Genomic DNA, 11,301 nt, shown 5'->3' with positions numbered 1-11,301 from the left:
GGCCAAGCATAGGCAACAGAGGCAGTGGCGGTGGCGGCGGCGGCAGCAGTGGCCTGCTTCTGTCTCCTTTTGCCGCCATGAATTCTTCCACGGCACTTCTTGCCGCGCGGCCGACGGAAGTCTGTCGATGTTGCTCAAGGCTCAGTGCCCACTTGTCAGGTCTCCGCTCAAGAACTATGCCTACCGTTACCTACTATAGTAATACATTAGTGGGCGCGACTGCTGGGGCGCCAACTCCAACAGCGGATACTGGTGAAGCATTATGCACAGCGCGGCCTGACTCTGCGGGGTAAACTAAATGTCAGATGCATTATTCCTCAATACTGGCAAGCACCTTTTAGCTATTGAGGCTAACGTCTATTACTGCAAAGATGAATCGGTTAATCGGGTCCGTTAACTCGAACGCGGGAGATACTCGTTGGTATCTACCAGCGGAAGCAACCTTCAGTGCTGCCATACGGCAGCCGTATGTGAAAGTAGAACTGAATGGCTTGTTACGGACACTTTGCCTATGACATCGTCCGACAATTTTCGTTTCCCAGGTATGCCCCACCTTGAGCGCACATCAAAGATGGCGTCCATAATAAACTATATTGTTTCAGCTATAGCGGACTGACCTTAGAATCGACGAAGGGACCACTCTTCTGTCGTCACTTGATATTTATGCTGCTAAACAGGGCTTGTTGTCTTTATTTCAAAGACTATCGATAAGTGAGCGTCACGACAGCTTTTCGCTAGTAATTTTAGGCTACTTTGTATCCTGTTGGCATAAGAAACGTACGTAGGTGTAGGCAACGTTGACCCTAAATGCCAGCCAAAAACAAATGAAGGTTTTAACACTTTTGAAACGTCTCAATTATATAGCATGTGTTATGCTTACGCTTTCAAATCACAGGTTGCTGTGCTAACGGTTGTTAAATACCGTCACAGTTACTTGATAAGAATAGACCCTAGTGATTATATCGACCATAGTGTTAATATGCGTTAACGATAATGCGTGATTCATTCTAGCTCCAAGACCTTTTGCATTCAGTTGACTTTCTTTAAAAGTTCCAATATTCATAACTTCTTGCTCGTTCGTATGCTTTAACAAATGGCAATAAGCTCTTCCACTTTGTTCTTCTTTCGAGCAAGCTAGACCCCCACCTACAGTTACCGTGGCGGAATCATCGACAGCTGCAAAACCACACTGAAATACTATTAAGGCTAAGCTTCAATCAACGAAAACAATGCAACTAAACAAAGTTTTGCTTAGTAAAGATCTCAGGATCGTCCCAGAGTGCGAACTTCAGACTTCTTCTATCTGATTGCAGTTCTATCGTAGCGTCGATGGACGTAATAATGTATATAGAAACAGAAGAGAGGATTTGTTACAACGCGTATTTCGTAAAGGCTCGAAAGTACACAAACGAAGATAAATCGTCTGCACCCCCCTCTCCAGATTTTGCGCGTAAATAGATGTGAATTAAATGTTTACGTAAGCATCTCATTTTACAGTTACGTTATGACTTTTACAAATACATAGATACAAGGCTCTTAATTTTGTTTCCCTTTTTCTTACGCTTTCCACAGAGATTCGTACGATATTCGCATTTTGTTAATCAAACATTATTGGAATTGAATATAAAATAATTACTGCGCCGATGTCTAAAATAGACTTCCTGTAGCGAGGAAAAAACAGTGTGTTTATAATCGTCTGGCCAAAATGGCCGTCTATACCTTCGCAGCGCCAAGCTGTGCATCATTACAGTCACACGAAGTAATCAACCCTAGCGCAATAATTAGTTTTTATTTTTTTGACTTCGATCCTATCGCTACCTTAGCACACCTCAAGCGACCTATCGTTGAACTGCGTCGTATATATTTGTAGAAGCGATAATAATATCAGCTTGCGCTGAACGCTCTGCTTGACGGATCGTCATTGCGAATATAGTCTACCGGTCGCATATACATACAAAAAGCAGCTCCATATATATATATATATATATATATAGATAGTGCGACTGTCGATCTCATTACTTACATCTTCTTCTATAAATCATGTCTTCACTATACAGTTATACGTATATCTTGTAAAAAATCATTGGGTATCGCTTTCAAAAGACAATTGAATGTATATGCTCAAATTCTTAGTGCGGTAGAGATAGAGATCTGTTAGTGTGGATTTATTCAATTCTATTATATAGACATATTGTTTTGTTTGCAGTTTTGACGTTCGAAAGGGCTTCAAAGGGTGCATTGATTGCAATTTTCAGCTATGGACGGTGGGATTAGGAGCCACAGCGGCTACTGCTACCGCTGCAGTAGAAGCAGCCGCAACGGTCGGCGTTTGTAGTGGCAGAGTCTGCGATCCGTGACAATGTACGTTCGGTTAGCGATATGGCATGAGAGCAGTGATAGTAGCAATGCAGAACGGTACTCTGCATGTGTCAGTTTTTAGTTGAACGGCCTTAAGCCCAGCCTCTGTTGCGGCGCGTCTCATTATCTCCAACGGAGCTAGATATAAACAACATTCGCAGTATCGCAAAAATTTTATCATAGTCGAATAATAATCGGCTAACGAAATCCCTGTTTTCTCTAAAGTCCCGACAACAAGTAGGTCTATGGGCAAAGTTCTTCCAGCCATGTGTATTCGCTGCATGTTTTCATTGTTTAGCGATTGGAACACTTAACAAAGCACGGCCTATCACCCCCGCCAGCCTCTTTTAGGCGCTTACAAAAGTTCTCATCTAACCGTCGGACATCGACTCGGAGATGCATTCATTTATGTAGTGCAAAGTCAAAAAATGCTCAGACGGGCTGTAATCCACTTCGGCATGCATAGGCGTAATCGGATATTTCTGGTCCTATTACAGAAAATCAGAACTGCCGAAGAACGAAGCTTATACAAGCGAGGTTTTAGGATTGGTGTGAACGGCGAGACAATGTTTCCACTACGAAGTCCCGCAGTGTTCCGGGCTGAATGTAGTCCTTCATTCAGAAGCGATAGAGCATAGTTAGCATTTTTTTCGTCCAGAACAAGAAAAAAAGGAGAAAGACATGATCGAATAAAACTTTTACCTCAGCCGCGTGAATATGTAATTGATAACGGCTTATGTTGTGTTACAATATAGTAAGTGACCTTCGCCGCTGTACACTGGGGGATGTAACGAGTTGCCCGTCTCCCGCTTCTTGAAAAGGGGCAATAATAAAGTTAGGCCACAGTAGTGAATGTACGATGGAAAATCTGCAAACTCGAGTTGCTTCTCGATACCGATATACCATACTGAAAAAACTTCGCTAGATTTTGAAGCGACGTTTAAATAATTTTTGACACAGTGTGATAGAGCCTAGATATGCAATGACGATTATTTCCCCGGTATCCTGCCTAGATATGCAATGACGACTATTTCCCAGGTATCCTGCCTAGATATGCAATGACGATTATTTCCCCGGTATCCTGCCTAGATATGCAATGACGATTATTTCCCCGGTATCCTGCCTAGATATGCAATGACGATTATTTCCCCGGTATCCTGCCTAGATATGCAATGACGATTATTTCCCCGGTATCCTGCTTTCAACGAAATGCAGTGAGATGACGTTGTCGGTTAGTGACATAGCGAATGAAATGAAGAAATCAACGTTCGTCGAAGTGGCACATGAGTGTGCGTCATAGATGCACACTGTGCAAATAACGCAGGGTCCTAGCTACGTATAGCTAGGCCGAAAGAAACAGGACATTTCATTTTACATAAACCCAACTATCTGGAATACTTGGTACTGTCTGTGCATGCATCAGATATAATATATTTGTTCTTTCGTTCCTGCTGCTCTGTGTTCGAAACTGAGTAGGCGTAGCCATCGGTTCAAGGTAAATTTGATTAAAATTGCAGTTCAATCGAGGGTTCTGTATATTTTTTCCCTACATCAGTGATATTCTGTGGGAGAATCGCTTGATCCTTGATTGCCATTCCGAGCGCAAGTTCATCATAACTTTTTTTCATTATTCACAGTCGCTACACACGCTGATTAGATTGAGTGCGTGGGGTTTTTAAGTTATGATTTTTATGAATATTAGTTTTACTCGAGGTAATAATCTTAGAGAGTGTCTCTTATCGGCTGTTTAAAACGATAACGTGATCCTGATATTAAAATGACCCGAACAGATTCAAAGAGCGAACTCTAACTAGCACGGAATTGCATGTCCCGTAGCACGCTCCTTTTATCATTTCTTAACGTGTTTCGTATCTCCGGGCGCACCGGTGTTAATCTATGATCAGTTATGCAGGAACACGAACACGCGTTGTTACTATTGATAATAGGAGAACTACAAAACATTAATAACAACTTTACTCAAATTATTGTTTATGAGGTGAAAAGGTATCTTTATGAAACGGTGCTTTTTCTTAAAGGCACGAGATAGTACTGGAGGAAGAGTAGAAGTATAGGTAGATTTTGCTAACATGACTTGATGCTACTGGGATAATTTTCGTGTCACCCACATGAAAAGTCACTATAGCGATGACGAGTGTGGGACACGTTTACATATGAAGTAGCCGTTCATAGAAGGTAGGGTTCTAATGCATCACTTTTTTTTTGTCACTGATTTCTTTACACTAATCCTTACCAAAAAAATTGGCCGCATTGATCGATCTCACCTCCTTTTTTGTGCATGACTATCATGTGCTAATCTCGTCTCTCAGAGTAAGAAAATTCATTATGACGTGGCAGCGATCTATCCTTGCGCTCTGCCTAGTTTAGCGTCCACGAAGATTCAACAGCATTTATCAAAACCCTATCAATGCCAGCGAGTGAACGAGATTATTTAACGGAAAGAATTCGCCGATCGGACGATCCATCGATCGATTGACGACGGAGACCCAGACGGCGTTTCGCTTTGCCCAGAAGCATACAGCTCGAGTATCGTCTGTACCCGCTTCTTTTATCAATTCGTAGGATAGCACTTCAACGTTTATAGCATTATGAAGATAACGGGCCAACACAGCAACAGCATTATTCAACATGGCGAGAAGGCACCGAGAGCCGGTTTATGTACCAACGACCCAAAGCTCGACAGCCGTTAAGGCACACTACATTCCTCGCACCTGGCTACAGGTTTACAAGGATCAACCTATCAGGAATCTAATAGGAAGTTTTGCCTATCAGTTAATCCTATCAGGAAGTTTTTCCAGTTCTGTCGAGTTTGTAGCCTACTACCAGCACTTAGGCGACTGTATACCAAGTGGCAGGCAAAAAGCAAAGGGCAGTAATATTTTTAAAAGTGACCTGGTGGAGGAAAACTGCAAAAGGAGTAAATAAGAACAATAACCATAACGCTAATCTTCCTCTTGTTTCTATTGCGATTGATCGTTCTATTGTTCAAGTCGACCTAAATGCTGAGGTGACTCACCGACGAGGTGAATAGATTGGCCTCAATCGCGTTCCATGATCTGGAACGATTGACGAGTATATCCCTCTGGCTGATATTGAGCCCTGAGCTGCTGCGGCCCGAATCCGTTCGTTTGACGGTGGCCACTGCACTAACGGAACGCTCGAATGGCACCCGCGTCGGCGTGCCTTCACGGCTCGACGCGAAGCTCTCCGTCGAAGTGACGCGTTGCCGACGTTCAGCCATAACGTTCTGAGCGCTAGCTGTTGTGGTGGTGGTGCTTGTTTGGCCACCCTTAGCTGTCTCCTGACGGCGTTGTACCACCTCTTTGATGTTGATTTGCTCACCAATCGAAACGTTGACTGTTGTTGCCTCGCATTCGCGATCGGATAATTCATAGTAAAACTGTTTTTCCTGCTCCTCCATTGTTGAGTTCAGTGACGACTGAGCCGAGCTGACAACCACTGACTCCCCGGATTCCGCGATCGACTCACTGAAATAGCTCTGCTTAATTTTGCGATTTAGTGGCGAATTTGGGCAGGATTCGGTGGCTTTTTGTATAGCTGCCGATCCTACACGGATTCGTGGCCGTTCTGCCACATCAATCTGTTCTCCGCTTTCGCCGATCACGACCTTCGTTCGAATCAGAGGACCGTCCGATTTATTGCGAACTATTCGAACGGTGCGGGAATCACTGACAGTGCTACTTTCAGATGAAACGCTTGACTCACGAAAATCCTGTTCGTCAACTAGCTCACGGAAATCCTTGTACCCTTCACCGTAGTGCGTATAGAGTGTGTCGTTCGTTTCGCTGGTCTCTATCGAGCGGCGAAACGATTCAAACATAGTCTCGGACATCGATGACGATTTATGCCGAAGACAGCTATCGAACGCAAGATGTTGAAGCTGGCCACTGACGCTTTTAGATGTATGTGACGTTGATTTACTGTTCGTATTATTGCTGCTCCTGCTGCTGCTGCCGTCGCTAAACAATGAATGCAGTTGGGCATCTTCGCTTCGAGAAGCTATTGTCGTCGTCGTCGTCGTCGTCGTCGTCGCCGTCGCCGTCGTAGAATTCACTGACGATATACGTTTCTGTTTACCATTTATTTCTGATCTTTCGACCGTGCTAGCTCTCGTTTGCATATCCTGTAACGCAATATTCCAGTCTGAACCTTCGCTGCTGTTTACGACCCAATATACTTGCGCGTGTCCTTCGCACGTCTTCCTACTGCACGAAACAATTCACTAGGAACAGTAATACACCAGAGTTCACTTTGATTAGCTCGACGTTTTTGTTCTACTCGCTGATTATCACCACCAATTCGATTGGACCAGGTCTTTTCTTCTGAGGATGTAGCACTCTCGGTTTCTGACTGATAGATGATAGGTCTAATCAAGCGTTGTAGTCACTTCCTCCATATACACACAGGAACTGTAGTATAGTCAATTGAACTTTGGCTGGCCCACGCAAACCCAGTAATTACAAGTGAATTAGACTTGTACGTTTTCGATACGTAGTATGCGAAACGTAATCTGAGTGGGGATCCTTGCTGCGCTCCGTCGGTTCAAGTCCACGAGGTGTCGTTTGCTGTATCCGACGGTTTCTCTTCTTACATAGGATAGCGTTCCAATGGTAACGACGCGGACAGAGCTATACGGTATGGTTAGACGTCCAATAGACACAGTTTCAGGCATGCGAATACGGGTTGCCCGCTCCGGCGTCTGAGAAGGCTCAACCAGAGGGAGAGAGTACTTGCAGTCGGCCGGAGTAAATAGTCAAGCACACTCGCAGCAAGTAACCGTAACGGCCTGCTGTCGAGATTAGATGCTAGAACGCTGAGATACTGGTAGCCGAAGTAAAGCTCGATGGCCCGGTCTGGCAGCCGTTAGCTGTCGTGTTCGTAGACAATGGGCGGGCAGCGACACGGGGCATAGCCGCCGCAGTTACAAGCACAGCTCTAGGTAGCGAGGCATACTAGGCAGCAAAAACCAATGGTTAGATGGTGCTGGGCAGGATGATTGGCGCTTGAAATAGGCAACGGCCTATCGTACTTCTACTATTACTGGTATTATTAGGATGACTCCTACTGATGCAACTGTTAGAGAGTAGCAGGCTCGAGTCAGGCGACTAAACGTCGGGGTTAAAGTATTACTTTTACAATAGCTGCCACCAAACACAGGCGCTAGTAACACCACACATGCTGCTCTGATTAATGTGGCACCGAAACTAATCCTTCTGTGACTGTTTTGCCGCTGCTGACTTTGTTATTATATGCGCGCGATACCATTGGCGGCAGCCACGATCAGTGCTCGACTCAATGGTCTAAGCCAGGGCCGAAAGATATCGACGAGCAGCTGGCGCCACCAGCACAGGCCAAGCCATTCAGGCAGGCGGATAGCCTGAGATTGGGTTCTGTGTTTCATGGCTTGTGGACTGTGGTCAGCCGTCTGCGAGCTTTTTCTAAGTAAGGGGCTACAAGTCAGCAGCTTGATATAGTCGTAGGCAAACGTAGCAGCAATAACGGGAGAGACAACAGCTAAAACAGGGCAGCGGTGATTGATACTGTCACTCACGTATCACTGCGAACATGCCGTCAGCGGGCTGACAGTCGTAAAGATCTACAATAGCCTCGATACACTCAGTCATACAGGCAAGCAAATGGTAGTCTTGCACTATGTCGAGACAATGGCAATGGCGACTGACGATGATGGCGACAACTGCAGCCGCTGCTGCTGCTGCTGCTACTAGAACAACAACGAATTGTTCTTCGCTAATTGCTGCTATAGGTAGTAATAGCGGTGAAAATAACGATAGCTGTGACTACTTTCAATAACTTGCGAGTGAGTTACTCGAACTGCACGAACCGATGGCGAGATCTAAGCGATTATTGGCGCTGCTTATGGCGATAGCATTGATGGCTTACGCTTGCATAACACTTGTTTAGTTACTCTTCACTTTCTCTCATCCTTGACGTACGTAAAGTGACATGCATGCGTACGTGCATATGAGAACTAGAAAGAGACTTCTGCGTCTGCTGGCCACGTGCTTTGCGTATTTTTACGATTGAGTATCGTGCTTCGGCGTGACGATCGTACGTATCGTCTATTTCATCGAGTTTCAGTAAATACGCTTAACTAACATAGATCAAGATCTCATCGTTCACAGCCTCCCTTACAAATAATTGTTATTCAACGAACTACTCTCTGAACAGCGAGTCAATAGATTTGCATAGTCACTATTAACTAACTTCTCTTAACTACAACAGAAAACCGATTGTTTGCCACAGTATGAATTCTCTGAACCTCTTAGTCTTCTGATTAGTCAGTCACCCGGTAATTCAGGTAATCGGACGACGTATCAGTCATCCGATCGATAGATAGTTTAAATAGACCGAACGAACATTGTTGGACGTCGACGGGCGCATGTCGAGCGTAACGGGAACGATAATAATAGCACGCTTCACTTGGCACCGTGCTTCGCCTTAACTTAAGTGCCAACAAACGCGGCTTTCTGATCGCGCATAGCAAATCCTTCTGTTGCTATGGTGTTTTTCTGCTCTGTTATCGTTTAGTCCTCGCATCGTCTCTATGTATTCTTTCGTGGGTCTCTGCTGTTACTGTTTACCCCCGGCTTTCTTTGCCTTTGGCTGTCGCGTAGCGCCTATTTGCATAAGGGGGTGGGGGGATGTCGTCACGCCGTAACCGGCCTTCATGTCGCAAGTGCCATTCAGACTGGTTGCGGCTTCTCTCTCCTTTACAATATCTGTTCACAACGGGTCTCTTCCACCATCAGTCATTGCACTTTAGATATATATCAAATTAGTCAGTAAAAGGATAGCATTTTTTTAATATCCTGCATCATTTTTTGATCCCTCCTCGGGCCGTATACTCCTGGCTGTTTCGGGTTCCGAACAAACCGCTGAATTAGAAAGTCCATCAAGAACAATGCTTCTTTCAGTTCGGCCAGAGGCGTCAGAGTTGGTTGAAGTGATCCCGGCCGTTAACGAGCTCACCTATAGGGTGACGTGCAACCTCGTAAGACATGCACGCGCGAACACTATAACATGTGGTAACGCTAATGTAGCGAAGCTGGACCAAATATGGCAGCAACTACTTTATCCTCTGTTTGTTTATTTGTTTCGCTCTATTTTGGTGGTGCTGTTGTTGCTTCATTCGTATGAATCGATTTCGGCAGGTCAGATCCGCCCGAAGGTCCACTGCGAGACTGGTAGACATCTTTCAGCTAAATGATTAACCAACTTGAGCTTTCCCGTTACAGTGGCGCTTCTATTACTGCATTCGGGACTTCACACAATGTCTGCTCACAACTGTTGTTATTGTTGTCTCGTCGCCGTCTTTTACTACTGCGGCAGATGCAGTAAACGTTCAGCTACGACACTGAGTAGTCTAGCTTAAATCACAATTGAGTTTCGCGCACCTGTTATGAGTTGACTACATCGTTCTCGGCATCTTCACCGTCAAACAACATCAATGAACGCCACTTTTTATACGGCGAAAAGTGTCTTGGCCATACATTTTCCGTCGTGCTATTTGCCGAATTGGCTTCGGTGTGGCGTTCGCTGCCTCTCTCTCGAATAGGCGGATGCCCGTGTTCTAGTTGACGCAAATAACAGGCTAAGAGCTACTGCCAGGGGGCATCCAGTGCAACACTTATTTGAATGTACATGCTTGTCTACAAATTTGAAGAATTTTACTCTACCAACTTATCCAGTCGTTTCTGTCCTACTAGCCTTCTGGATTAATCAAACAAACAGTGGCCAACATAATAGACGAACAAGGAACTGATGAATCCCTATGGGGCCTACTGCTTCGCCTGCCTTACCCTTCTCTCACGTAAAAGTGCATCACTTGATTGAGTTATCACAATCGATTTCTTCTTCTTTTTCTAAAACAAGAGCTATCTTAACAGAAGTCTAGCGGGAAGGGGCAATGGAGTAAACAGCGCAGATGTGGGCAGGTGGTCTTCGCTATCGGCATGGCCCTACGGCAACAATTACATTAACGAGCTGTTGTTGCTGGTGATGACCGTCCGTCGGAGGTCGGCTTCGCCTACCATCGTCCACGGGTTCAATCGATGTTTGTATAATTTTACTAGCGGACTATAGCTAGTGTAATTATTTTCCAGTTGGTTAGGCGGGCTGACCGAATGAGCACTTGGCCGGCTTTAACTGGACCAAGTGCATGTCAAGTGGAGCCCACGTTAACGGCTAACGGCCTCGAAAATCGGGGCGCGAACGAATACCTTCCTATTGTAAAGCTGCCTGCCACCGGCTCAGCTAATTGCCGTTTCTTGCTGTGATGGTATTTACGGCGCAAGGCCGTAGGTGTCGTTTTTGTGGTGGGAGCCGACAAGAGAAAGAAGAAGGGTAACCAATCCATGGGTGGGTAAGAGAGACAGGAGAGAACGATCCAACGTCCCTCTCTCACATCACCCACGACGCACCCGGGGTAGGCTACAGTTCGCTCGGCTGCTCACGGACCGACCGCCAGGTTGAGCTCGTCGTATGGGTTCGTTATCTGCTTCTCTATGGACACAAAGATTTGGTTGGGTTATATGTGACGTCGGGCTATGAGCTGTACGATAGGGTCAAAATGGGCACCGCAGAGCTCTTCTCTAAGTATGTTTCTTTGAAGTAGCGTCGCTTTCGACCCTTTTATCTTACGCAAATACACACTGGAGCGAACGGCCACCACTAGCCACTATAAGCGTTCCGTGATAGCGGCTAAGCCGCATTTAGAAATGCAGGCAAGGTAAAATACTTTCAAAACGGGAAAAAGGATAAGAGAGTCTTGTTTTACTTTCCTTATTCCTCTGAACTAGGTCAAGAATACCAGACACCAGCTCGCAGTTAGGCTGGCTGGCTGGAATAGCGACAATCTGCGAGTGATTTCTTCTGCTGAATCCG

The 11,301-nt window shown here is 45.3% G+C and overlaps 1 protein-coding gene and 1 long non-coding RNA gene across 6 annotated transcripts in view; one reads left to right on the top strand and one right to left on the bottom strand.

The window, feature by feature from the left end:
* The window catches only part of LOC111246274 (cGMP-inhibited 3',5'-cyclic phosphodiesterase 3A-like), a 90,234-nt gene extending 79,529 nt beyond the window's left edge, over nucleotides 1–10,705 (bottom strand). Inside the window, exon 1 of one of the 3 annotated variants that reach the window (XM_022795590.2) lies at nucleotides 5,393–10,705. In XM_022795590.2, coding sequence (XP_022651325.1) covers nucleotides 5,393–6,517 — 1,125 coding nt within the window. In that variant the 5' untranslated portion in view covers nucleotides 6,518–10,705. The remainder of the gene's footprint in view (nucleotides 1–5,392) is intronic. The other 2 variants (XM_022795588.2, XM_022795589.2) reach the window with 2 other exon arrangements.
* LOC111246277 (uncharacterized) lies at nucleotides 405–3,884 on the top strand. 3 transcript variants are annotated; one of them, XR_002671617.2, is made up of 3 exons: nucleotides 405–542; nucleotides 2,207–2,361; nucleotides 2,856–3,884. It is a non-coding gene; the product is annotated as an uncharacterized LOC111246277 (long non-coding RNA). The 3 variants fall into 3 exon arrangements; XR_015324977.1 differs by adding an exon at nucleotides 1,314–1,477 and having other exon boundaries at nucleotides 415–542; nucleotides 2,207–3,884; XR_015324976.1 differs by having other exon boundaries at nucleotides 2,207–3,884.
* Nucleotides 10,706–11,301: the final 596 nt, after the last annotated feature.

The sequence above is a fragment of the Varroa destructor genome, unplaced genomic scaffold (genome assembly GCF_002443255.2).
Source record: "Varroa destructor unplaced genomic scaffold, Vdes_3.0 BEIS01000003.1, whole genome shotgun sequence".
In the NCBI taxonomy this organism is placed as follows: domain Eukaryota; kingdom Metazoa; phylum Arthropoda; class Arachnida; order Mesostigmata; family Varroidae; genus Varroa; species Varroa destructor.
The sequence above is the reverse complement of the archived record's forward strand: the minus strand, read 5'-3'. Positions and strand labels throughout refer to the sequence as shown.